General features: G+C 42.0%; 1 protein-coding gene across 3 annotated transcripts; it reads right to left on the bottom strand.

The window, feature by feature from the left end:
• Positions 1 to 2,531: 2,531 nt before the first annotated feature.
• LOC309687884 (acetylcholinesterase-like) lies at positions 2,532 to 25,464 on the bottom strand. 3 transcript variants are annotated; one of them, XM_082503171.1, is made up of 10 exons: positions 25,362 to 25,464; positions 24,419 to 24,718; positions 23,042 to 23,270; positions 22,707 to 22,839; positions 22,488 to 22,639; positions 21,367 to 21,553; positions 12,615 to 12,925; positions 5,930 to 6,139; positions 5,687 to 5,844; positions 2,532 to 3,952 (listed from the first exon to the last, which is right to left on the bottom strand). In XM_082503171.1, exons 2-10 carry the CDS (start codon positions 24,708 to 24,710, stop codon positions 3,858 to 3,860), a joined length of 1,767 nt encoding a protein of 588 aa, XP_082359297.1. In that variant the 5' UTR covers positions 24,711 to 24,718; positions 25,362 to 25,464; the 3' UTR covers positions 2,532 to 3,857. The 3 variants fall into 3 exon arrangements, 2 of the variants coding, with proteins under 2 accessions (XP_082359297.1, XP_082359298.1); XR_014270890.1 differs by lacking the exons at positions 2,532 to 3,952; positions 5,687 to 5,844; positions 5,930 to 6,139 and adding exons at positions 10,726 to 12,058; positions 12,133 to 12,359; XM_082503172.1 differs by lacking the exons at positions 2,532 to 3,952; positions 5,687 to 5,844; positions 5,930 to 6,139 and adding an exon at positions 10,726 to 12,359.
• Between the last annotated feature and the right edge of the window lie 1,519 nt (positions 25,465 to 26,983).

The raw sequence follows: 26,983 nt of genomic DNA on the forward strand, positions 1-26,983 counted from the left end.
GTTAATTCTGAAATTATCCTTAAAAATTAGCTGTATATAAATATTAATTTATCCATAGTTAAACATAATAACTCTCCTGAGTGAATGGAAAGGCCATGACAGTTTTTAATTTCAATATAATAATGTGTGAATTCTAAGAAATGTGTTGAAATGAGTAAGAAGGGGTAATCAAGTATGAGTCTGTCATATAGCTCAAAACCACAGTTATGTGATCAGTGCCAGAAACAAACAAACAAAAACCCAATAATAGTTTTCTGAATAATATAATTATTCAGATATGTACACGATGAATCCCAACCATAAAAAATAAAGCCACAGTGTGGTGATTTTTACAGGAAGGCATGCAGACACCACCACCACCCCCTTTTAATTGTGCATACAGCACTACAGCAAGGGTGCATTTTACACATTAATAATCATTTAAAATTAACCTAGGCAACGTCTCTTTTTTATTAGGCCTGACTTAGTAAGAACTACAGCCCCCTCTCCAACATCGTCAAGGCATTCCTTGCTAAAGGAGTTATTAACAACTTTTCACATTCCATCCTCTACTTCACAGGTTGGCCAAGGTGGTGAGGAAGAGGAAAATCATCTGTCACAATGACAAATCACTGAAGCTTGTGTACTTGGAGATACAGTGGGGCAAAAAAGTATTTAGTCAGCCACCGATTGTGCAAGTTCCCCCACTTAAAATGATGACAGAGGTCAGTAATTTGCACCAGAGGTACACTTCAACTGTGAGAGACAGAATGTGAAAAAAAAAAATCCATGAATCCACATGGTAGGATTTGTAAAGAATTTATTCGTAAATTAGGGTGGAAAATAAGTATTTGGTCACCTCAAACAAGGAAAATCTCTGGCTCTCACAGACCTGTAACGTCTTCTGTAAGAAGCTTTTCTGTTTCCCACTCGTTACCTGTATGAATGGCACCTGTTTGAACTCATCATCTGTATAAAAGACACCTGTCCACAGCCTCAAACAGTCAGACTCCAAACTCCGCCATGGCCAAGACCAAAGAGCTTTCGAAGGACACCAGGAAAAGTATTGTAGACCTGCACCAGACTGGGAAGAGTGAATCTACAATAGGCAAGCAGCTTGGTGTGAAAAAATCAACTGTGGGAGCAATCATCAGAAAATGGAAGACATACAAGACCACTGATAATCTCCCTCGATCTGGGGCTCCACGCAAGATCTCATCCCGTGGGGTCAAAATGATCATGAGAACGGTGAGCAAAGATCCCAGAACCACACGGGGGGACCTGGTGAATGACCTGCAGAGAGCTGGGACCAAAGTAACAAAGGTCACCATCAGTAACACACTACAACGGCAGGGAATCAAATCCCGCAGTGCCAGACGTGTTCCGCTGCTGAAGCCAGTGCATGTCCAGGCCCATCTGAAGTTTGCCAGAGAGCACATGGATGATACAGCAGAGGATTGGGAGAATGTCATGTGGTCAGATGAAACCAAAGTAGAACTTTTTGGTATAAACTCAACTCGTCGTGTTTGGAGGAAGAAGAATACTGAGTTGCATCCCAAGAACACCATACCTACTGTGAAGCATGGGGGTGGAAACATCATGCTATGGGGCTGTTTTTCTGCCAAGGGGACAGGACGACTGATCCGTGTTAAGGACAGAATGAATGGGGCCATGTATCGTGAGATTTTGAGCCAAAACCTCCTTCCATCAGTGAGAACTTTGAAGATGAAACGAGGCTGGGTCTTCCAACATGACAATGATCCAAAACACACCGCCCGGGCAACAAAGGAGTGGCTCCGTAAGAAGCATTTGAAAGTCCTGGAGTGGCCTAGCCAGTCTCCAGACCTCAACCCCATAGAAAATCTGTGGCGGGAGTTGAAAGTCCGTGTTGCTCGGCGACAGCCCCAAAACATCACTGCTCTCGAGAAGATCTGCATGGAGGAATGGGCCAAAATACCAGCTACTGTGTGTGCAAACCTGGTAAACGACCTATAGTAAACGTTTGACCGCTGTTATTGCCAACAAAGGTTATGTTACAAAGTATTGAGTTGTATTTTTGTTATTGACCAAATACTTATTTTCCACCCTGATTTACGAATAAATTCTTTACAAATCCTACCATGTGGATTCATGGATTTTTTTTTCACATTCTGTCTCTCACAGTTGTAGTGTACCTCTGGTGCAAATTACTGACCTCTGTCATCATTTTAGGTGGGGGAACTTGCACAATCGGTGGCTGACTAAATACTTTTTTGCCCCACTGTACAAGCTGTGTTTCCACACAAAGGATAGGAACTGATCTCAGAGCAGTGAAAGCAGAGCAAGTGGTAGCTTACCATGCACATTTACCATCAAAGACCAGAGGTTCATCCACAATGTGCATGCACAAACCACCAGAAAAATGCTGCTGGCTTTACCTATGCTCATTGCTTGTCCTAAAGAAAGGTTACAACTTCAACTACTGTTTCCTTAATTCATACAGTCTGGTAATGAAAAAAATCCACATTGTGGACAAGTTGTTGCTGTGGCAGTTCAGTTTAATTATTCAGTTAGCAGTAGTTTGTGGCTCAGCTGCAGAGGAGGGGTGGAGCAGTGGGTTTAGGGTGCAGGCTGGTCATGCCTTCACTATTTTAGTAGGTTGCCGGGACCTGACAGTTCTGTGTGGTGTGGAGCAATGAACGTGACTGGAAAGCTGCTCTCATAAAAGCAAAGGAAAACAGTGCAAATAAATTAGCTCTCATTGGATCAGCTTATGCAGATAAATTTAAAGCATGACTCTACTTGAATATTTCAGAACAAATGGCAGTGTGTTGAGGCTATTCGGTGCTCACAGTTAACTGTCCTAGGGTGTGGTGTACTCAGATAAAATATGTCTGTTGTTTGTCTCCTGCTTTGCCTCTTCAATCTCAGTAATTTTTCTACATGGCTACATTTTCTATGAGTTTTCGGATTGTGTTTTAAAGTAATTTTAAAAACAGCCTCTAAATGTAGACTCAGGGTACACAACAAATCAAACATACTAGGTCTACTAATTGTACAAATTGTACGCTTGTTGTACTCTTTAAAACTGTAAATGGGCACTCTTGCACATTTTAGTTTATAACCTCTGGACATAGTATGTGTGAGTGCAAATATATTTGTATTAATTTATTGTTAAATGTTTTTTTTTTTTTTTTAATGGAATAGTTAAATGACTTGAGCCCAATGCCCCATGTCAAAGGTGACTGCCTGTGCAGTCCATGCACTCCGGTGCAGATCCCAGACATTATTTTGAATTGGAAGACCAGTGGTAAAGGGTCACAGGGTCATCCTTCAACCTGCTCACATTAGCTGTCAGCATCCTCTATTGGACATATGTACCATATCCATATGTTCATCCTGTTCACATCGAATGATGAGACTTTCTGCATACAATTGTTTAAATGTCAAAAGTTTTTTCTTCATAACAGTTCAACCCTTTATTGTTATCATTGAGTTACTGAGAATTCACTGTCTGAGAGTAAATACAACAGTGCATGCATACAAAAAAATTATGTATAACTGAAAGAGGAATACATTTTTTGTCAAATACAGTGATAATTTTGATTGATGATTATGTTTTATTGCTTTAGAAAGAGCAACTCTATCTGTAATTGTTAAGCAATTTGAATTAGGCGTATTACCAAGTGTAATACCATCCTTTTGTGACTTTGTGTTTACATCCTTGTTCATCTTTTTTTATATATGTTATGCACAGCTGGATTAACAATTGACAATGCTTTACTGGGACTCTGATATATTGGCACAACAGGCACCGACACACGCCACGTCTCCTTTCTGTCTGGTAAATTTACATTTACCAGACTTCAACTTTGTAGAAGACAGGCCTCTTCAGTCCATCAGTAGGTTAAAGTTATAGCCAATAACATGAGCAGGAACAAATAATTACAGCGGAGTATAATCCCACTTGCATTATGACAAGACACCAGTTTATCTGTGGAGAAAAAAGCACAAGAACATCATCATGATGTTATTTCACAAAGAATCTTTCGGCTTTAGTTTACACGTGTGTGTGTGTGTGTGTGTGTGTGTGTGTGTGTGTGTGTGTACTGTTAGATGTTTCTCTTTTTTTGTCCTTTCCTTTTTCCAATAAAAAATATTTAATCATTCTGCTATGTGGTGTATGATTCCACAGTAAGTTTAATTGTGGAGGTGTATCAGTATTATTCACCCTTGTGTGATCTATGCTCAGAGAAGTGATGACTGACCCTCCTCTCCTCCCACTTAGACCTCCAAAACTTAGGTGAAACACAAGGGGAGCAAGACAGAATAAAACTCTCCTCCACAAGCTAAACGCCTTCCTAACAAAACCTGATGTAATGCCTCCTACTACAGATAACTACAGTAATGGTTAACAAATGTACACTCTCTATATCTTCTAAAGTGTTACATATTAAGATATAATGAAAAAGTATCTAGTCCTTACAGGATGTTAAAATTGGAAAAACAGAAACTGAGAGAAAGAATGTGGTGGACATTAGTGTCATTATTTAACAAAAACTAAGACAAAATGCAAAAAAAGGCTATGAAAAACTAAGAGTGACATATTTTTCAATAGCTTCCAGAACCAACTTTAGAAGCAATAATTTGAAGTGATCATTTTCTATTTGACTTTATCAGCCTCTCACATTGTTGTGGATGAATTTTGGTGCACTCTTCTTTACATTAGGGTTCGTTTTTTAAAATAAGCAGAGGTGAAAAAATACAGAAAGTTTTACCTTAGCAGAAGTACAATGCAAAGAAAAAAAGTAGCTATTTCAAGGACATTAGCTGTAACTTTAGCTAACAGACAAACTGTGCACATAAATAGTTTGTGTGTTTGCTGATATTTGTGAAGGTTATAAAAACTTTTGAAATTAGCTGCCGCTTAAAAAAGCATTAAAATCTTTATGCTCTCTCCCCTTCTCTTGTGCTAGGTACAGTCCTACAATTCATGACATCTGCACCAAAAGTGCAATAAAATCATTCTGGCCTGATTTAACCCCCTGAGTACAGTGCTGTAAATGATGCTTAAATTATATTTTTTGAACTTTTCATGTCTTTGTATGTGACAAGCTCTTGTGATAAACACACCAATATAGCTGGCTCAGTATTGTTCCCTCCATTTAAGCACAAATAAGTTTTGGTTCGCAGGGCAGGGAAGTAAAAACTTCCCTCAAACATGTTGAACCTTAAGTGAATTTGCTGAGACATCCATTCCTGGTGTGCTTGGCAACTGTCTTTAATGTTTTCCACTGGTTAATAATTGAAGGACTTAAATTCTTTGGAAATAGCCCTATATCCCAGCAACAATTGTTTCTTCTAAGAGATGGCTGATGTATTTTCCTCAAATCCTCCAGACCAGCAAACTGGCAACATTTCAGTTATTATACGCGTTCACACTTGGTGGTGACCAGTTAATCAAATAGATCTGAGTAGCAACACCTGACTGTAGATCACCCTCTTTATTCCTACAGAAGCACTTACTTTTTCAGAGACGGCTTCATTTTTTTAAAGTAAATAATGACACTGTGGAATATGTAATTTTTTTTTACTTCATCTGAGATTATATTTAAGATTCATTTTAAACCTGCCAAATTTAAAGAAAATATACTTTCATTTAGACTATATAGAGTGATCTTTATATATGTGTCATGCATGTATGTGTGTAGGTGTTTGTGTATCCAACCTGACACGCTTTGGACTTTTGGGATAAATTTGCTCCAGAGCTGACATTCTTTGGCTTTCATCATTGTCTTTTCTTCTGGATGTTTATAATTCAGTGTGACATACTTCTGCTCTTGAACAGTAAACACAGGCCACTTAGCTCCCTCAAGGCCTGGATTTCTGAAACAGACAATAAATCAGTTCTAAGAATCATCAGGGTCTTCACACTAGTTGAGTGAGTGTCTGACCATCTGGTTATGCTTACCCTGTACGAGCAAAGTTGGCCCAGTGTTTCATAAACTTCTTGGTCATATTAACTTCCTCCTTTGTGTATCCCAGAGATGCATTCAGAGGCATTCCGAATACAAATTCTATCTCATACCCATGCATAGCACCCATCCACTCTGGCCAGGGATTGACTGATGAGTGGTGATCAAATAAATATACAAAAGGCTTACCACCATGTTGAGAGAGCCTGCAAAGTGTAAATAACAGAGATATATTATTATATTACAACAGGTTAGCTCAAGATGGATGAAACATAACAGAAAAATAAATAAAGTGGTTCATACAAACTGAGGAAAAAACACAAAAAATGCAGAAACATTGTTAGTGTTAGTAATTGTCATTTTTATACTGGTTTGCAGTTTTAACACTGGGATTTCCAGGCTTCTACCGTTCTACCTTTAAAAGCCGGAGAGCAGTCAAATGCTGGAAGTGGAAGCTAAATTGGCTAGTCATTCATATGTATATTAGGTCGTTACCTAGGAATTCTGGAGGGAGGGGAGTGGGGGTGAGTGATTGAGGGGGTGGGGGAGTGGAGTGTTTCAGTTTGCCATCTTAGGGAGAAATCAACACATGTCCTTTGTATGTCCTTTGTTGCTGACATTTATTGATGAAAACAGTACAAAAAACCAACCATTTGTACACATATTTACAAATAATGATAAAAAGTGAGTGAGTACATTTCAACATTTTCAGCAATCACTCACAATCCTGGCACTGCCACGGTATCTGTCGTCTGCATTTACCACATGTGTACCTGTAGCAGTGAACACATCGCACAGTGGCCTGATTTTTTTTGCATCTGTGTTTGACCTGACACGTGGCCCTTTTTCCAGGGCTCGGTGTGGAGGGTTGTGTCCGAAGCAACTGATCTTTTCTTGCCTTCTTCGCAGCTACATGAGAGCGAGCCAACTCCCTTGCAAGCTCCACCAGGAAGTCCACCCGTCTTTCCTTCGTCCCGGTGCATGCTTGATACAGCACATGTGCATTCAGTGCTGCCATGTCAATCATGTTATAAAACACGGCGACTGGCCAGCGCCGTGTTCCTTTGCGGACAGTGTACTCCCGAACCATCTGGTCCATCACATCCACGCCACACTTTGTTTTGTTGTAAAGGGTGACAGTGTTTGGCTTCCTTTTGGTAGTGTTATCAGTCTGAACCACGCTGTGCATGCTGCTAAGAATATAGACTGTCTTCTTCCGTTTGGCCGCATACGCCGTCAGCGTGGCAGCAGAGGTTGAAAACACCTAAGAAATAAGATAAATTGTTATTTCCATAGCCCTTTTACACACAATGAAACACATAAACATAGAACCACAAAAGACCTGCAACATACCTGAGTGGTGAATTCATTGCGATCTGTCTGTCTAGTGGATTGAGGAATTTCCCTGCGAATCTTGTTGACTGTGCCGAGGATGGTGGTTTTCCGTCCAAGAAGTTTTTGCGCAAGTGAAAGCGATGTGAAGAAATTGTCCGTGGTAACATTTCTGCCCTTGTCTAGGAATGGTTCCATCAGCCTCATTACTACATTTTCAGAAAGTCTCTCCCCAGTGGGACGATTGGGTCCTTGCCAAGATATGGGAAGACATTGCAAATGTACTTGGATTTTAGGTCGCAGGCCACCCAAAACTTGATCCCAAACTTGTCCGGTTTACTTGCAATATACTGCAGGAAACAGCACCGAGTCTTTGATGGGAAAAGCTGTTCATCAACGGTGATATGTAGACCAGGGTTGTAGCACGTGATGCAGTTGGTGACAAATGATCCCCACACACTGGAAATTGCAGCGAACTTATCAGTCTTTGCTCGATCACTGCGGGTGGACTTGTCATCAAAGCGTAGGTGTTGCATGATGTCTTGGAAGCGGTTTCGTGCCATAGTTCCAATTATCTGTGGGTTTCCCAGGTTTGCTGACCAGCAGTCATTTACCGATGGAACCCTGTAAACCCCCCGCAAGATGACAATTGCAATAAATGCCATTAGTTCAGGGAGGTCCATGAACCAATGAACATGCTCCGTTTGCTGTGCATGTTGAATAGTCCATTCTTGAATGCTATGAAGCATGTCAAGAGTGATGAAACACAGGAAGCTCTGAAGGCGACTCGAGATACTTCTCCTGGCCTTAGCCGTTGGCTCTCCATCTGCAGTGTACGGTTCTATTGGGGTGAAAGGGAGACGGGTCCCCACATGTTCTTCACGCCACACTGTGCCATCTTTCGCTGTCTCAGTCCCCAAACAAGCTCTCTTTTTCGGTGGAGAAGCAGTCTCCTCATCTGCAGTGTGAACAAATTCAAATTGTGAGCAATGGGAAGGTCAAACAAACTTACTAACTACATCCACTTACTTGTTTGAAATGAAAAAGGAAATAACATGAAATGAAACTAACCGGAAGACTGATCAGACAGCTCTGAGTCCGAATCCGGCTGAACTTCTAGGTCTTCTCCATCCGAGTCACAAGGGTCGACTTCCGTCAGGATCATTTCCAACGCCTGCTAGTAGTGAGTCTTCTCTGCATTTTCTTTCCTTGGAGAGGAGGTCCGTACACCACAGAATTCTTCAGGGCAATGAAGGGTTAGGCTAAGTGCAGTGAGATTGTGTCATATATATACCCAGTACAAAAAACACCCAGTGCTCTGATTGGTGCACAATCATAGAGATGATTGTGCACCAATCATAGAGCACTGGGTGTGCCCCGTCACAGTACCCCGCTTAGTGCCCTGAAGAATTCTGTGGTGTACGGACCTCCTCTCCAAGGAAAGAAAATGCAGAGAAGACTCACTACTCAGCAGGCGTTGGAAATGATCCTGACGGAAGTCGACCCTTGTGACTCGGATGGAGAAGACCTAGAAGTTCAGCCGGATTCGGACTCAGAGCTGTCTGATCAGTCTTCCGGTTAGTTTCATTTCATGTTATTTCCTTTTTCATTTCAAACAAGTAAGTGGATGTAGTTAGTAAGTTTGTTTGACCTTCCCATAGCTCACAATTAGAATCACAATTAGAATTTGTTCACACTGCAGATGAGGAGACTGCTTCTCCACCGAAAAAGAGAGCTTGTTTGGGGACTGAGACAGCGAAAGATGGCACAGTGTGGCGTGAAGACTGTGCCCCGTCTCCCTTTCACCCCAATAGAACCGTACACTGCAGATGGAGAGCCAACGGCTAAGGCCAGGAGAAGTATCTCGAGTCGCCTTCAGAGCTTCCTGTGTTTCATCACTCTTGACATGCTTCATAGCATTCAAGAATGGACTATTCAACATGCACAGCAAACGGAGCATGTTGATTGGTTCATGGACCTCCCTGAACTAATGGCATTTATTGCAATTGTCATCTTGCGGGGGGTTTACAGGGTTCCATCGGTAAATGACTGCTGGTCAGCAAACCTGGGAAACCCACAGATAATTGGAACTATGGCACGAAACCGCTTCCAAGACATCATGCAACACCTACGCTTTGATGACAAGTCCACCCGCAGTGATCGAGCAAAGACTGATAAGTTCGCTGCAATTTCCAGTGTGTGGGGATCATTTGTCACCAACTGCATCACGTGCTACAACCCTGGTCTACATATCACCGTTGATGAACAGCTTTTCCCATCAAAGACTCGGTGCTGTTTCCTGCAGTATATTGCAAGTAAACCGGACAAGTTTGGGAACAAGTTTTGGGTGGCCTGCGACCTAAAATCCAAGTACATTTGCAATGTCTTCCCATATCTTGGCAAGGACCCCAATCGTCCCACTGGGGAGAGACTTTCTGAAAATGTAGTAATGAGGCTGATGGAACCATTCCTAGACAAGGGCAGAAATGTTACCACGGACAATTTCTTCACATCGCTTTCACTTGCGCAAAAACTTCTTGGACGGAAAACCACCATCCTCGGCACAGTCAACAAGATTCGCAGGGAAATTCCTCAATCCACTAGACAGACAGATCGCAATGAATTCACCACTCAGGTATGTTGCAGGTCTTTTGTGGTTCTATGTTTATGTGTTTCATTGTGTGTAAAAGGGCTATGGAAATAACAATTTATCTTATTTCTTAGGTGTTTTCAACCTCTGCTGCCACGCTGACGGCGTATGCGGCCAAACGGAAGAAACAGTCTATATTCTTAGCAGCATGCACAGCGTGGTTCAGACTGATAACACTACCAAAAGGAAGCCAAACACTGTCACCCTTTACAACAAAACAAAGTGTGGCGTGGATGTGATGGACCAGATGGTTCGGGAGTACACTGTCCGCAAAGGAACACGGCGCTGGCCAGTCGCCGTGTTTTATAACATGATTGACATGGCAGCACTGAATGCACATGTGCTGTATCAAGCATGCACCGGGACGAAGGAAAGACGGGTGGACTTCCTGGTGGAGCTTGCAAGGGAGTTGGCTCGCTCTCATGTAGCTGCGAAGAAGGCAAGAAAAGATCAGTTGCTTCGGACACAACCCTCCACACCGAGCCCTGGAAAAAGGGCCACGTGTCAAACACAGATGCAAAAAAAATCAGGCCACTGTGCGATGTGTTCACTGCTACAGGTACACATGTGGTAAATGCAGACGACAGATACCGTGGCAGTGCCAGGATTGTGAGTGATTGCTGAAAATGTTGAAATGTACTCACTCACTTTTTATCATTATTTGTAAATATGTGTACAAATGGTTGGTTTTTTGTACTGTTTTCATCAATAAATGTCAGCAACAAAGGACATACAAAGGACATGTGTTGATTTCTCCCTAAGATGGCAAACTGAAACACTCCACTCCCCCACCCCCTCAATCACTCACCCCCACTCCCCTCCCTCCAGAATTCCTAGGTAACGACCTAATATACATATGAATGACTCCAGCATTTGACTGACTGCTCTCCGGCTTTTAAAGGTAGAAACGCAAAATGATGACTCCGCGGGGGTCTAAGGTAGAAAACCAAAATGACTGCTCTCCGGGGGTCTTTAAACTATTAGTAAGGTGGCATTTCTTTAAACCAGCTCTATTTGTCAGTGTTTTGTCAGGATTTGTTTGCAATAATCGCAAGAACATAAGAGTTGAGTCTTGTTCTTGTTCTTAGTCTCTAGATGTTGTGAGAATTGTGGTTTGTTGCAGCAGCTTCCGTAGTTAAGTGTGTTTTGCGGTTTTATTCCTAGTGTCCTTTTTGTCTTTTTTTTTTAGATTTCAGTTTTTACAAACTATAGACCTTAGTCGTCTTTTTTGTAATTTTATGGTCCTCACTGTCTTTTTTATATTTGTCATGATGAGGGGTAAGACTGAGTGGAATGGCTCTGTGTTTCTATACACTCAGGACCTGGCACTCTCACACTCAGGATCTGGCACTTTCAAAAACACAACACTGCTGCCTGTAGCCAGACCGGTCATCCTGCAGGAACTCAAAAGGTGACGTAATCAGTGCCAGGCCAGAGTAAGAATATAATCAAGGAGAAGGAAACATAAACCCTCCTTTCCACCGGTCGTCATGGGGAATGTGAGGTCTCTTAAAAGTGGATAACTGGTAAAGCATCAGAGTAATCGGCAGTATCGGGAGCGCAGTGTATTATGCTTTACAAAGGTACCTGGACCACACCACCACAGTATCAGACTAGTTTGGCTGACAAAGACGCCAAGCTGAGCAATAAGAAGAAAAGATGGAGAGATTGCAGTGTTTGTTAATAAATGGTGATGCAATCCAGGACATGTTATCTACGATGAGAATTCTCCGCTATATTAATACGTGTTTATGTAGCAGCTAATGGGTCAGCAGCATGTGACATCACACACGGGACTTTCACTGACCTAAAGCATAAACCCCCAGAGCCTTTCATCACCATCACTGGCGGTTTCAACCATATCTAGCCTCCACTATGCCAACTTTAAAGCAGTATCTGGTCAAAACATGAAAAAATAAAACTTTGGATCTTCTGCACGCAAACATGCAGGATGTATACAAAGCCACTGCCCTCGCCAACTATGTAGATCAGACCAAAACCAGGTCCTGTTAACATCTCAGTATGTTCTTGCAGTTCTAAGACTTCCTGTTGCCACCAAGCCTGTGAGAAGAATTCTGGAGTCAGGGAGCCAGTGAGACTGCATACTGGGACATGCTGAATGAAAAGTAGAGGATCTTCAGGCCTGGGAACAAGGACAAGTTGAGAAACCTACACCATGACCTAAAGGCAGGGCTGAGAAAGTGTAAAGATACCTACAGAGAGAAGCTGGAAACCAAACTCCAGTTGAATAATTTCAAACAATTGTAGAGAGGGATGCAGCTGATCACTGGCCTCAATCAAAGAGATCAACAGCAGCAGGAGGGCAGCATGGATACAGCCAGATTCTCGAGGTTCTGGATGGGGGGGGCTGTAATGTTTTATTGCAGATACATCCTATCTGGAAGATCTGCTTCTTTTGATGTAAGCTTCCTGTGTTTACGACCCTTTGGTCAGCAGGACAATAGAGAAATTGAATTGAAATTGAATTGAATTGGAGGTCTGACACACACACACACACACACACACACACACACACACACACACACACACACACACACACATTCTTACTTAGATACAGAAGTTCACACATATACATACAATGCCTTTTCTTAGAACCATGTGGGCGTGGCTTTGTTCTGACGTGTTTTGTGTTTATTAACTGTGACTAAAAAATATGATCAATAAGAATTACTCATTACCTGTGAGCAAAGTCGAGCACTGGACACATGAACATTTGATCTCCAACAAGACTACATACAGAGTCACGGTTTTTCACCCTGTTGTCCACATCTGTCCAATCCGTGTAATGGAAAATGGCTGCATCTCTCATGACATCACTCGCAGTATCCATTGCAAGCGTCACTCCTGCCAAGAATTCCTTTCTAGTGATGAGACTCTGACCGGTGTTATTAAATCCAGGGACTGCATAAACAGCAAAATATGTCCCTTCATCCTTATTTAAACCAAACATCACATCTTTCTTTGCAAAGTTACCAGAACTTAGAAGTACCTGCAGAAGGAAGAGAGAAAGTTATTTAGTTGTTTTTGTGAAGTTAATTTGTTTATACATTTACACAGGGAGTGCAGAATTATTAGGCAAGTTGTATTTTTGAGGAATCATTTTATTATTGAACAACAACCATGTTCTCAATGAACCCAAAAAACTCATTAATATCAAAGCTGAATGTTTTTGGAAGTAGTTTTTAGTTTTAGCTATTTTAAGGGGATATCTGTGTGTGCAGGTGACTATTACTGTGCATAATTATTAGGCAACTTAACAAAAAACAAATATATACCCATTTCAATTATTTATTTTTATCAGTGAAACCAATATAACATCTCCACATTCACAAATATACATTTCTGACATTCAAAAACAAAACAAAAACAAATCAGCGACCAATATAGCCACCTTTCTTTGCAAGGACACTCAAAAGCCTGCCATCCATGGATTCTGTCAGTGTTTTGATCTGTTCACCATCAACATTGCATGCAGCAGCAACCACAGCCTCCCAGACACTGTTCAGAGAGGTGTACTGTTTTCCCTCCTTGTAAATCTCACATTTGATGATGGACCACAGGTTCTCAATGGGGTTCAGATCAGGTGAACAAGGTGGCCATGTCATTAGTTTTTCTTCTTTTATACCCTTTCTTGCCAGCCACGCTGTGGAGTACTTGGACGCGTGTGATGGAGCATTGTCCTGCATGAAAATCATGTTTTCCTTGAAGGATGCAGACTTCTTCCTGTACCACTGCTTGAAGAAGGTGTCTTCCAGAAACTGGCAGTAGGGCTGGGAGTTGATCTTGACTCCATCCTCAACCCGAAAAGGCCCCACAAGCTCATCTTTGATGATACCAGCCCAAACCAGTACTCCACCTCCACCTTGCTGGCGTCTGAGTCGGACTGGAGCTCTCTGCCCTTTACCAATCCAGCCACGGGCCCATCCATCTGGCCCATCAAGACTCACTCTCATTTCATCAGTCCATAAAACCTTAGAAAAACCAGTCTTGAGATATTTCTTGGCCCAGTCTTGACGTTTCAGCTTGTGTGTCTTGTTCAGTGGTGGTCGTCTTTCAGCCTTTCTTACCTTGGCCATGTCTCTGAGTATTGCACACCTTGTGCTTTTGGGCACTCCAGTGATGTTGCAGCTCTGAAATATGGCCAAACTGGTGGCAAGTGGCATCTTGGCAGCTGCACGCTTGACTTTTCTCAGTTCATGGGCAGTTATTTTGCGCCTTGGTTTTTCCACACGGTTCTTGCGACCCTGTTGACTATTTTGCGCTTTGGGGTCCTTAGGGACTAAAGCGCTATATAAATACAGGCCATTTACCATTTACCATATTTTGAATGAAACGCTTGATTGTTCGATGATCACGTTTCAGAAGCTTTGCAATTTTGAGACTGCTGCATCCCTCTGCAAGATATCTCACTATTTTTGACTTTTCTGAGCCTGTCAAGTCCTTCTTTTGACCCATTTTGCCAAAGGAAAGGACGTTGCCTAATAATTATGCACACCTGATATAGGGTGTTGATGTCATTAGACCACACCCCTTCTCATTACAGAGATGCACATCACCTAATATGCTTAATTGGTAGTTGGCTTTCGAGCCTATACAGCTTGGAGTAAGACAACATGCATGAAGAGGATGATGTGGACAAAATTCTCATTTGCCTAATAATTCTGCACTCCCTGTACACAAACACGCAAATACACACACATACATACATACATACATACACACACACATATATATATATATATAAACACCCAGCACGCCCCTGCGGGCGGTTTATCCTTCAAGCTCGGGTCCTCTACCAGAGGCCTGGGAGCTTGAGGGTCCTGCGCAGTATCTTAGCTGTTCCCAGGACTGCGCTCTTCTGGACAGAGATCTCCGATGTTATTCCCGGGATCTGCTGGAGCCACTCGCCTAGCTTGGGAGTCACCGCACCTAGTGCTCCGATTACCACGGGGACCACCGTTACCTTCACCCTCCACATCCTCTCGAGCTCTTCTCTGAGTCCTTGGTATTTCTCCAGCTTCTCGTGTTCCTTCTTCCTGATATTGCTGTCATTCGGAACCGCTACATCGATCACTACGGCCGTCTTCTTCTGTTTGTCTACCACCACTATGTCCGGTTGGTTAGCCACCACCATTTTGTCCGTCTGTATCTGGAAGTCCCACAGGATCTTAGCTCGGTCATTCTCCACCACCCTTGGGGGTATCTCCCATTTTGACCTCGGGACTTCCAGATTATACTCGGCACAGATGTTCCTGTACACTATGCCAGCCACTTGGTTATGGCGTTCCATGTATGCCTTGCCTGCTAGCATCTTGCACCCTGCTGTTATGTGCTGGATTGTCTCTGGGGCATCTTTACACAGCCTGCACCTGGGGTCTTGCCTGGTGTGATAGACCCCAGCCTCTATGGATCTTGTGCTCAGAGCTTGTTCTTGTGCTGCCATGATTAGTGCCTCTGTGCTGTCTTTCAGTCCAGCTTTGTCCAGCCACTGGTAGGATTTCTGGATATCAGCCACCTCCTCTATCTGCCGGTGGTACATACTGTGCAGGGGCCTGTCCTTCCATGATGGTTCCTCGTCTCCCTCCTCTTTCTTGGGTTTCTGCTGCCTGAGGTATTCACTGAGCACTCGGTCAGTTGGGGCCATCTTCCCAATGTATTCTTGGATGTTCGTTGTCTCATCCTGGACTGTGGTGCTGACACTCACCAGTCCCCGGCCCCCTTCCTTCCGCTTAGCGTACAGCCTCAGGGTGCTGGACTTGGGGTGAAACCCTCCATGCATGGTAAGGAGCTTTCTTGTCTTTATGTCAGTGGCTTCTATCTCCTCCTTTGGCCAGCCTATTATCCCAGCAGGGTACCTGATCACGGGCAGGGCGTACGTGTTGATGGCCCGGATCTTGTTCTTACCATTCAGCTGACTCCTCAGGACTTGCCTGACCCTCTGCAGGTACTTGGTGGTTGCAGCTTTTCTAGCGGCCTCTTCATGGTTCCCATTCGCCTGCAGGATCCCCAGGTACTTGTAACTGTCCTCTATGTCTGCAATGTTGCCTTCTGGTAGTTCAATCCCCTCAGTTCTGACTACCTTCCCTCTCTTTGTTACCATCCGACTACACTTCTCCAGTCCGAATGACATTCCAATGTCATTGCTGTATAGCCTGGTAGTGTGGATCAGTGTATCGATGTCTTGTTCACTCTTGGCATACAGCTTGATGTCATCCATGTACAGGAGGTGGCTGACAACTGCTTCGTTCCGTAGTCGGTATCCGTAGCCAGTCTTGTTAATGATCTCACTGAGGGGGTTCAGGCCTATGCAGAACAGCAGTGGGGACAGAGCATCTCCTTGGTAGATCCCGCACTTGATGGTGACTTGTGCTATGGGCTTGGAGTTGGCCTCTAGATTTGTGCGCCACATCCCCATTGAGTTCCTGATGAAGGCTCTTAGGGTCCCATTGATCTTGTACAATTCTAGGCATTCCAGTATCCAGCTGTGGGGCATTGAGTCATAGGCCTTCTTGTAATCAATCCAGGCAGTGCACAGGTTGGTCAGTCTGGTCTTGCAGTCTCGGCTGATTGTTCTGTCTACCAGTAGCTGGTGTTTTGCGCCTCTGGTATTCTTGCCAATCCCTTTCTGTGTCCCGCTCATGTATTGACCCATGTGCCTGTTCATCTTAGCCGATATGATGCCTGACAGGAGCTTCCATGTAGTACTGAGGCAGGTTATTGGTCGGTAGTTGGAGGGGACCAGTCCCTTCTTGGGGTCCTTGGGGATCAGGACCGTCCGACCTTCGGTTAGCCATTCCGGGTGTCTCTCGTTAACTAGCAGCTGGTTCATTTGTGCTGCCAGACGCTCGTGGAGTGCAGTCAGCTTCTTTAGCCAGTAGGCGTGAACCATGTCGGGCCCTGGTGCTGTCCAACTCTTCATACTGGAGACCCTTTCTTGGATATCTGCCACTGTGATGGTTACTGGACCCTGTTCAGGGAGGTCGCTGTGGTCTGCCCTCAGATCCACTAGCCACTGAGCATTGCCATTATGGGTTGCGTCCTTCTCCCATATGCTCTTCCAGTATTGCTCCATCTCCAGCCTTGGTGGTGCTGTTCTCTTATTGTTCCCTTGCCACTGAGAGTACACCTTTGCTGGTTCTGTGGAGAACAGCTGGTTTATTCTCCTGCCTTCTATCTCTCTGGTGTACCTCCTCAAGCGGCTGGCCAAGGCTATGAGTCTTTGCTTGGCAGTTTCCAAGGCCTCAGGTATGGACAGCTTGCTGTATTTCTTATGCACCTTCTTTGTCGCACCTTTCTGCAACTCCGTTAGTTGGCTAACCTCCCTCCGTGCTACTTTGATGTTGCCCTCTAGCCTCCTTCTCCATGGAGGGTACTGCCCCTTGTGGCTGTTCAACTTGTAGCCAAGCATCTCACTGATCACCGCTGCCGTATTGTAGATCAGCTTGTTAGTGTCGGTAATCGTGGTTGTAGGTATCGTCCATAGTGCTGCATTAACATCATCTAGCAGACCTTCTGAGGGTACTTCACGTAATCTTGGTAACCGACTACGGGGATACAGGTTTCAAGCTTGGCCATGATCCTATTTTTCAGGTCAGTTCCTCTCGCACTCAACGATCCTTCTCCTATCGGACTTGGGGCTATGTACCCAATCTCGGGTGGGGGTGATGATATCTCCCCCCTGACCTGGCGTCCTGACTCCTCCTTGCCATAGCATTTGTGTTGTACCTCGTCAATCTCTAGCTGTGAGAGCAGTCCCTTCTTTCGAATGTTGGAACACTGAGCTACTAGTTGTTTCGCCGTCATTGTGGATGTTGGATATCGAAGAATCCATAGGTCCCGCATCCTATTCATGTAGCCCCTTCCGCCGGGGTTACTTGCGTAGTAGCATTCCAACAATGCCCTGTTTTCGTCTCTTGCCCACTGATGCCTTCTTGTTCCAGTAGCCCACTTGTCGTCAGGGTGCCCTGGTTCCTCAACACCTGACGCGGACCTTGTTGATCCGGGCGACGTCCGAGCCGGCATGCCTTCACATTTATCTGTCTCGCTCATGTCTGCGGTAGGCTTGCTTAGCATAGGGGGTCTAGCCTTAGCACCCTTACTGGATACAGACGCCCCAGGCAGGAATCGAACTTGCGATCCTCTGTTCCAAAGGCGTGTAGTCTAACCACTACGATATATATACACTCAACAAAAATATAAACGCAACACCTTTGTTACTGCTCCCATTCCCCATGGGATGGACGTAGAGACCTAAAATTCATTCCAGATACACAATATAACCATCCCTCCCAAACAGTGGTCACAAATCAGTCCAAATGTGTGGTAGTGGGCACATCTGCTATATTGAGATAATCCATCCCACCTCACAGGTGTGCCACATCAGGATGCTGATGTGACATCATGAGTAGTGCACAGGTGTACCTCAGACTGCCCACAACAAAAGGCCACCCTGGAATGTGCAGTTTTTTGCGCTATTGGGGGTCTGGGGACCCAGAACCCGTCAGTATCTGGTGTGACCACCATTTGCCTCGTGCAGTGCAACACATCGTCGCATGGAGTCTATCAGATTGTCAATTGTGGCCTGTGGAATGTTGGTCCACTCCACTTCAATGGCTGTGCAAGGTTGTTGGATATTCGTGGGAACTGGTACACGCTGTCGTATACGCCGGTCAAGCACATCCCGAACATGCTCAATGGGTGACATGTCCGGTGAGTATGCTGGCCATGCAAGAACTGGGACATTCTCAGCTGCCATCTGCCCTGAACAATGTGAACCATGATTCATCTGTGAAGCGCATACCTCTCCAACGTGCCAGACGCCATCGAATGTGAGCATTTGCCCACACAAGTCTGTTACGGCGACGAGCTGGAGTCAGGTCAAGACCCCGATGAGGACGACGGGCATGCAGTTGAGCGTCCCTGAGACGGTTTCTGACAGTTTGTGCAGAAATTGTTTGGTTGTGCAAACCAATTGTTCCAGCAGCTGTCTGGGTGGCTGGTCTCAGACGATCTTGGAGGTGAACCTGCTGGATGTGGAGGTCCTGGGCTGGTGTGGTTACACGAGGTCTGCGGTTGTGAGGCCGGTTGGATGTGCTGCCATATTCTCTGAAACGCCTGTGGAGACGGCTTATGGTTGAGAAATGAACGTTCAATGCACGGGCGACAGATCTGGTTGACATTCTTGCTGTCAGCATGCCAATTGCACGCTCCCTCATTGCTTGTGGCATCTGTGGCATTTTGCTGTGAGACAAAACTGCACATTCCAGGGTGGCCTTTTGTTGTGGGCAGTCTGAGGTACACCTGTGCACTACTCATGATGTCACATCAGCATCCTGATGTGGCACACCTGTGAGGTGGGATGGATTATCTCAATATAGCAGATGTGCCCACTACCACACATTTGGACTGATTTGTGACCACTGTTTGGGAGGGATGGTTATATTGTGTATCTGGAATGAATTTTAGGTCTCTACGTCCATCCCATGGGGAATGGGAGCAGTAACAAAGGTGTTGCGTTTATATTTTTGTTGAGTATATATATATATATATATATATATATATATATCTCCAAACGCAGAAGTTGCAGCAAGCTACAGTAACAGCAGAGGGAGATATTTTATTTCAAGCCAACATGAAAATAATCAAGGGAAGGTGTTTAAGCAGACATTATTATTAAACACAGTTACATATATATATATACATATTAGCCACCTATCTTAATCATTTCTTACAATTAACAACTCTGGAATATACTTCATATTATCTCCCCCTGCTGGTAATGCAACCTCTGCATGTGTTGCCATTTCACATTTTGGAGAGTCAAATCGTGAAATAGACTAGCATGTCTAGTTGTCTAGTAAACGCTTTGCTGTGATACTAGGTTGTATATATATATATATATATATATATATATATATATATATATATATATATATATAGTCTGGAGCATTCAAGTATGTGTTGACAGAAAACATATTAGCCATGATTACAAGGAATCAGCTGTTTCTGCCCATCAGTCTGGGAAGGCCATTTCCAAACAATGTGATGTCCATGATTCTTAAGTGATCCACCATTAGACCACATAATGATCAGAGAAATTATAAAAAGCCAGATAGCTACAACAGTCCTCTGCTAGTATATTAAATACTAAAATTCATGATAGTACAACTGAAATTATCTCTCAAAACTGAACATGACAGCATGGCTTAGGTTGCAAAATTGCAACTGAAGAAGTCACAAAACTTCTGGAACAATGTCCTTTAGATAGACAGGACCAATGTGGAGATGGGATTGTGATAGTAGGCTCAAATGTGAAGCAGTCTCCCTAACAGCTTAACCTTAGGCAAAACTGGGTCATGCAACAGGACAATTAACCTAGGCACACCAGCAAATCTACATCAGAATGAAAAAAAAAAATCCAGACCAAGTGTTTGTGGTGGGATGTCAAGAGACTTGTGCATAAGCAAATGTCCATTAACCTCAATGAACTGAAGCAACATTGTAAAGAAGAGTGGGCCAAAAGTGATGAAGAGTCATGAAGTCGTACATAAAGCAGTTACATCAAGTTATTCCTGTGGAAAATGGTTCTACAAGCTACTGAGTCACAGTGTATACTTTTTTTTTAAATATTTTTTTTCCACACACTGCTTCTTTAACTTTGTTTTTAATAACTAAAAAATCACTCGGTGCAAGATGCCATGTACTGTAGTTCATCTAAGGTTGTATTTTATTTAATCTGGTAAAAACCAGATAATTGTGATTTTTTTTTCATGTATAACCTTAGAATTAAAGAGGGTATACTTCCCTTTGATTGTATAAACGTTTATTTTTTTTTCTTTTGACAACATGTGGACTGGTTGCATGCAACTTTTTCCTTAAACCAGTGTTTCCCAACATTTTGGAGCCACGCCACATATTTCACATTATAAAAATCACACGGCACACCACCAAACAAAAATGTCACAGAAAGCACATTGATATTTTTCCCGCGCACCAAATATAGGAAAATTTGCTCATCTGGGTAGGAATTTTTTCCAGGATCCAGGTCAGATTGACTACTTTTTCTTTTCAAATATTTATCTATTGCTATTATGTGCTGCGTTGTCTCACTCACAGCATGATTATTATGTCATTTATTCTTCGTCTTCTACTATTTTACTGTCAGTTGGCAACCAATTTAATTAGAGCAGATAGTTGTATTGCCCTCTATTTGAAGAGAATGTAATTGTTCTGCCCGTTACTCAGGTGGAACCAGTTAATCATCCACGGCACACCTGATCATTTTTCACAGCACACCCATGTGCCGCGGCACAGTGGTTGGGAAACACTGCCTTAAACCCAAGTATGAACAGCACTTATTGGAGATGCATGATGTAGCGAAAAAAATATTTCTTAAAGAAAGTCAACCAAATGCCAAATATGGGTACTCACATCAACTGCATCTGGTAAGAAGTTCCCATCAACATGAGGCATAAAGGGAAGACTTAATAGTGACGATTGAGTGAGAACCTCAAATTGCTTGGTTGAGACTTTTTGAGGATCAGCCTGCTGCAGACAAGCTTCTAGACGAGCTGCAGGAGATGAGGGACAATCCACAAGTTTTGCCAGCATAAGAGACCTAAATATTGAAAAAGAATAAAATAAGGAAGAACTCATAGAACCAAACTTTTATTCAATGCAAATCAAATCAAATCACTTTTATTGTCACATTGTCACACAATATGATCTCACAGATAGTATGAAAGACAAATGTAGATTTTGGAACTGAATATTGAAGTCAAAAATCATGTTTTTTTGTAGTAGATAAATATATATAACTGAATGAAAATATATATCCACACACACACACACACACACACACACACATTATTATTTATTTTTTACTGTGATCAAAGCCTTTTTTGACAAAAAATAATATATGTTTTTATCTATTGCAAAGCCACAGTGTTCTTGTTAGTCTGTTAATCTGATTGCTAAGAATTGTTAAAATTAAACGTGTCAGTATACAGAAAGACTACTGTGTGTAAGTATCTTCAAATTTGGCAGATCCTTGTAAACTTAGCTGCAGCCTGGGACAACAGCCAAGCCCTCACTCTAGTAGGATATTTTTAACTGTGTGGGATCACCACAGCCATTGACCTGAAGCACAAAACTAAACACCTCGATACCTGGTTAGTATAAGACTGCAATGAAAAACACCATTTGTGTGCTAGCCAACACTTCAGAATTAACTATAGCCACTGCTGTGTATTCTTTTTACACTAAACTCTGGAGGGTAGTATCAGAAATAATATCAGACTATCAGGATGTATTAATATTTGTAAGTAATATCAGTTTCAATATTGGTATTGATAAAATCCTAACGGTACCTATATGGACAGAGGATGAATGAGAATGTCGACCTATTGTTGGAGCTAAAGGCAAAGTCATCAGGTTTCAGCCTCTGGAAATCTTCAGACTTTTTAATACACTTGTCATTTTGTCAGTCTAGATACAAGGGTTAAGTCAACCAAGTTGGCTCAAGACAAAGATGATAAAAAAATGTACACTACCTGTCCCAGGCCTCAGTCTGACTAATTGTGCCCCAGTATGCATTGGGGGAGCCACTCTGCATCACAGCCCTTTGAAAAAGATCCTGGCTGCCCGGCGAGAGCAGCTGGAAGCCAACAGATGCAGACCCAGCACTTTCTCCGAACAGAGTAACCTGGAAACAATGCCAAATTAAAATTGTTTCAACATGTGAAAAACCTTTCTAGAATTAAGGCATTTACCTTAGAAGGATCACCACCAAAAGCTGCAATATTATTTGCAACCCATTTAAGAGCCAGGCGTTGGTCCAAAAGGCCTGCATTACCCTGGATATTTGTGTTGTCGGGAAGAGACAGGAAACCAAACGCTCCCAATCTGTTATTGATGACCACAACAATAAGGCATACTGACAATGTATGACTGAAGCTAAATCACAATATTGCTTACTCTTATTATTCTAAAAAGAATATCACCCAGATTTGTCATACTCAATTTTATTTTCTTGTATAAATGTGTAGAGTTTCTAGTTACATATAATAACTATATTTAATTACTATTAGTATTTATTACCTCTTACCTGTAATTCATTGATACCACAACAACACTTTCAGATTTACTCAGGAAACGGCCGTCGTAAATGTCCAATGACGATGTTCCTGAGATGAACCCACCACCATGAATCCAGACAAAGACAGGGGCAAGTGGTGCAGGCTGCGTTTTGTTGAAACGTGGCGACCAGACATTGAGGTACAGACAGTCCTCACTCAGAGGAGTGTTTGGGTTCCACATTTCTACACCTTTGAACCCTGGAAAGAATTTTGTTAGATAACAGCAGTAGTATAATTATATAATTTTGAAGAGCCTGATTGGGACAACATTACTGCAATCTACAAGTTCAAATTAATTTATTCATCGGTCCATTTCATTTTATTAGCTTGAAGAAAAATTAACTTGAATTTACCATTAATGTACTGTGTACAGTTGTATGGTTGTTTTTACCTAGAATGAGAATCACTGACAACAACCTGATAACAGTGAGTTAGGTTCATTTCTATCTCTGATGTCATATCTAAATTAAGTGAGTGTGCTTATTACATTGATATATGTCTGGTATCCGTTGCAGTAGTTCAACAATCTCCGACAGGTGGCTTCATCTATAAATACAGCCAGCCCAACCGCAGTAATTCTTTTGAGTGAGGGGAAAGGCATTTGAAAACTTTGACTCGTGTATTCGTGTTAAGGAATATATGAAAGTGTAATGTGTAAGAGATACATTCTTTATCAGTCTAGAAAATAATAATACAAAAAAAAATTGCTTAACATTTATGGGTCATGTCCAAGATTTACTTTTGCAATTAAAAAAAGTGTTTAGTTGGGAAAGGGAATGCATACACTACGAATGAGATCATGTTTCCTAACTGCCACTCCCCACTAAAGCATTACTCTGAAATGAATACAGTGCAAAAAAACCTCTGCATGACAAAACTGTCCGAGAGCAAAATGCTACCCTTTATAAGCTAGCGTTTAGGTAACATAAAATGTTTTTTAAAAAACAGTCTAAAGTGGATTGCAATCCTAACTCTCTCTCTCTCTAAAAAGAAAAAAAATGAAGATTACTTATCAGTCAAACAAGTGATGAATTAGTGCTATCAGGTATGATAAATATTTTTGCAGGTTTTATTTTTAAATAAATTATAAAATAATATTATTAATTTATTTATAGTAATGTAACTCTCTGGTTATTGTTTAGATAAAACATGTGTACATAACATATAAATAACAGCAATGTGAAATATGTTGAAAATATTTATTTAATACTATGTTTGGATTTTGTTTAGTCCTTTGAATATTTCATATTATGTAGTGGCTATATGTATGTAAGTGTACAGATATGCACTATCCATTACACAGTCTGTGCATGCATTGTGCCCAGTTGTGTTAATGTGAGTCCTACCAGGAAAGGCTGTATCAGGCATCTGGTAGCAGGAATTTGGAAAGTTGGTAGCATCCTTCACACCATCCCATTTCTCTACTGGCTCTGGCGCTCTGAATCTTAATTTCCCAACAGGTGGTTTTCCATAGGGAATTCCAAGAAAGGCTCTAACATCCGAACCCAGCACAGAAAGCAATTTCCCTTGAATTTTCCCATCGCTTGTACTGATCATAAGGTCATCTTGAGTGCCAAGTGATAATGTCAGAAAATTAAGCAATATAACAAGAAGTACACACTGAGAGTTTGCAGCCATGGAAAATCCTGAGGATAGAAAAATAAAGGCATATTACACTACAATATGGCCCTAACTTTAACTTTTTAAGTGCAATAAGCATTGTAGTATAAGTAAGACTTTGTAGACACTAAAAAAAAACCCCAAAAAAACACATGCAGATAAACACACCAGCATTCCAGATACTATTGAAGCATGCCTTTGTTAACTAAAATAGCTTGTCTTCAGGTCATAGAAAGTTTAGGGTGGGTCGATGTGTGTGGATATATTGCGCAGAGACCGTGGGTGTGTATGTGCGTGTGCATGTGTGTGTGTGTGTGTGCGCGCGCGCGCACGTGTGTGAAAGAGAGAGCGAAAGAGAGGGAGAGCGAGAGAGGGGATCATTCCCGCTATCAGAGTGTCACTTTAAAAGCATCTTTAATCCTCGGATATTCACAAATACTGAAGCTGTTGGCGAGTATAAAAAGTGCAAGTAACTGCACGCACGCAGATCACGTGTGAAGCCGCCTTACTTTGAAAAGGCACAGACTAATCGAGGTTAGAGTGAAAATCGCGCAAGGCTGGTTCGATGCGCGCAATGGGGACACAAGCGCTCATGCAGAGATTATTATAAATGACTGCAAGAATTAAATCCGCCAGTTCCAGTTTATAAAAGCTTTAGTGATGTCTTACCTTGTCAGCTAGCAGTTTGTGTCTGTCTGGAGTGAGTGAGGAGGGCACGGTACTGATAGGATGAAAACATGGACAACCTCTGTCCAGTGATCCCTGGGCCGGCCCAGTGCACCACCCACTACTACTGCTGCTTGTACTACTTGTATTTTATATAATACAACACAGTATTACCTTTCCCTGAATACAATTAATAATAGTAAAAGACAAAAACATTGCCATCCATATTATGAATGATAATAAAGACTGAGTGAAGAGCAAAATTTCGTGAATAAAGTCTTCAGTTTTATTATCTTTACAATACATTTTCTTGAAGAGGAAAAGGAAAGTTTGATTTGCAGTATTATGATTGTAACGATTTGTGAGTGCTGGTGTGATATTAATGTATAAAATGCACTCTTGCTGTAGCATTGTTATTTTTTATTTATTAATGATTTACAACAATGTATTTACACACACACACACACACATATATATAAATATATGTATATATATATATATATGGGCTGTTTCTTTTCATAATGACACATCCCTTTATTTATATCACAATCAGAATCTTTGTATTGTCATTAAACTTCAGATGTTCAACAAAATTAGAAGCAACTCCCTGCTAGCAGCATTTAGAATAAATAGCAAAACACAAATAAATAGCTAGAAAAGAAACCCAAATAAAATGTAACTGACAAATATACAAAACTAAAGAAACATCGGTTTATAATGTAAGGTTGCTCTGAAACACTCTCTTTCTCAAGGTTAATACAGTAATGCATGCAGAAAATGGATCTAAGAAACTGTAAATAAGAAAATTAATGCATAATTAAACCTGGAATGCATTTTTGTGTAAATGTAAACTCTTGGATGTATTGAATGCACTAAAAATGAAATTAAGGAATTGTCTTTTATGACTGTTATGTTACTGCTTTAAAAAAAAGAAAACAAATATATCTGCAATTGTTAACAAACCTGAATTAGGTATGGTGCCAAGCATAACCCAGAAGGAAATCCAGCCCTGATAATTATCATTCTGGACATGGATATATATATATTTTTTTTTTAATGAACTCCGTGGAAACTTAATTTGATCATTCTATGTAGTCACGCAGAGCCTCCTTAATTCTCATTATACCACTTCCTGTGTCTGTTCCTTGTTTATTTCTCACACTGCTGTCTGCTTATTATACCTGTCATTTCTTTCTTTCTTTTTTTTTTTTTGGGGGGGGGGGGGGGGGGGATCTTTGCTTTTCTTTCCCACTCCCATGGTCAAAGCTAGAGAGAAAGTGTAGTTTGAGCATATGTTTGTGTACGCCCCCTGTGTGTGAGTGTGTGTGTGTGTGTGTGTGTATGGTTTCATGTTATTTATAGCATGTTATGTGCAGTTGGATTAACAATAAACAAAGGCTTACTGGGACTCTGATGCAATGTCTTGGCACAACAGACTGAGGCACAGACACAGGCCGCATCTGTGTATGTCAACCTGATTAATAATGTGTTCCCTATCATGGTGCATACTGAAGATTGAAGTTAATTTTAGACATGGAAACATTCAACCCTATACCCTAGGCAAGGATTTGTTTCCTTTTTGTGTCTCTCCATCAGTCTACCACTCACTTTTAAAGCCTCTTGCT

Source organism: Aulonocara stuartgranti (genome assembly GCF_965226115.1).
Source record: "Aulonocara stuartgranti genome assembly, chromosome: 14".
Taxonomy (NCBI): Eukaryota; Metazoa; Chordata; class Actinopteri; order Cichliformes; family Cichlidae; genus Aulonocara; species Aulonocara stuartgranti.

Excerpts from the sequence above, each read along its gene's own strand:
- LOC309687884 (XM_082503171.1), bottom strand. The coding sequence starts at position 24,710 with ATGGCTGCAAACTCTCAGTGTGTACTTCTTGTTATATTGCTTAATTTT. Across the intron at positions 22,640-22,706 it reads TTGGTGGTGATCCTTCTAAG|GTTACTCTGTTCGGAGAAAG; the intron begins GTAAATGCCTTA and ends CATTGTTTCCAG. Across the intron at positions 12,926-21,366 it reads TCTTACCAGATGCAGTTGAT|GTACTTCTAAGTTCTGGTAA; the intron begins GTGAGTACCCAT and ends TTCCTTCTGCAG.